General features: G+C 37.3%; 1 protein-coding gene across 1 annotated transcript in view; it reads left to right on the top strand.

The window, feature by feature from the left end:
* Positions 1 to 512: 512 nt before the first annotated feature.
* Positions 513 to 1,470, top strand: part of LOC101847987 (choline transporter-like protein 2) — a gene marked incomplete at its 5' end in the record, with an annotated part of 25,972 nt that continues 25,014 nt past the window's right edge. The window contains 1 exon segment of the mRNA XM_013086720.2: positions 513 to 653. Within this exon segment, the coding sequence (XP_012942174.1) occupies positions 513 to 653 (141 nt within the window).

Below are 1,470 nucleotides of genomic sequence, written 5' to 3'. Positions count from 1 at the left end.
AATCTGAATAATCATATTAACTTTTAAAAATATTTCTAGGATCATAAAATATTTTGGACGTTTTGCTTGGTTTCGACTTGAATGTCTTGTGTTAAAAGTTTAAAACAACAGGTACATTTTCAAACATATTATGAACATGAAGCACTTTGGGCATATTTTTTTTTTAACACAGAAAGTATACACTCAGTATCTATCAGCATTATCTGCCATATCTGCCTTGATTAATGGGTTTTTTTATAACAGAAAGGGTGTGGTTTGCTCCTTCATTCCAATCAAACATCTATCGCCCTTATCTCTCCTTTTTTGTGTTTGCTACTCTCTGTTACAGCATTTATATAATCCTATTGTCTTGCAAGTGCCGTAGAACTAGAAGAAAGGGCAGACCGTTTTAATTTATAATTTTTTTAAGATGACACATTTGATCAAGAGTACAAATGCATCAGGTCAAAACAAAATTAATGTGTCCATTTGGAGTTTTAAAAAGTGCTGTCCTTCTAACTTTTAACTTTCAGATTTGTGTCAGTTCATGCCCCACCACATATTGGTCGTATGTTGAGACTGTAGCCAAAGAGGTTGGGGCTGGAAATACAATTCTCAGTTCAGAGCGGAGCAAGATGATCTGCAAATACACTGTGGACCCCCAATCTTCCGCGGTAAGTATCCTGGGTCAAATACAGCAAACCAATCCTCACCCTCCCTCTCCGTCCAAATCATCATTTGATCAAGGTTTTGTCTTTACATTTGTTTAACGTCCTTTTCATCATTGTAATGTTATATAAGAGGTGGCACCTCCGAATTAAATGCCCATCTCAGACAGGACCATGCCAAATGGGTAGAAAATATGTTGAAGTCTTCAAAACAACCCAAGATCAGACCACCCCATCAACCAGAATCATCCCCTCCGTAGTTCAGCATGTTACCAACTGGGCTAATGCAGCACCCACTTGTTCATGTGCACTTCGTTTTAGAAAAAAAAAAACAATGGGGGAAAACTGAACTGATCAGGAGGACTGACAATAGGAAGGAGTGGGATACCAAGACTGTCAATGTCTTTTTGTTTTACGTAAGTGCCATAGTTTAGAGATGTTACAAGAGTGTAACGTGTGTGTTATAGCAGTAAATTGCGTTGCCATCGCACGCAGAAGACCTGAGTGAAATTCTCGTGTGGGGGAACTTGTTATCAAATATCTGTGTTTTTTTGCTGGGATGCTGTATCTCTCCAAGACAGGGTTGGTCGTCGTAGACTACCTTGGAAATTATCTAAAATTTGACATTGGGGATGTAATACACCGACATTTAAAACAACGATAACATGAACAAAAAGAATCAAGCAAATGAATAAACCAAAAGAAAGAAAGAAAGAAAGAAAGAAAGAAAGAAAGAACTAAGGTAGACAAAAATGTAAAGCCAGAGAAAAAATAAGTCTCTCCAGTTGTTTCCCCTTCATTCAGTATACATGTACTTTCATTG

This window comes from Aplysia californica, unplaced genomic scaffold (assembly GCF_000002075.1).
Source record: "Aplysia californica isolate F4 #8 unplaced genomic scaffold, AplCal3.0 scaffold00495, whole genome shotgun sequence".
NCBI lineage: Eukaryota > Metazoa > Mollusca > Gastropoda > Aplysiida > Aplysiidae > Aplysia > Aplysia californica.
This window is presented reverse-complemented; position numbering and strand designations above follow the sequence as displayed.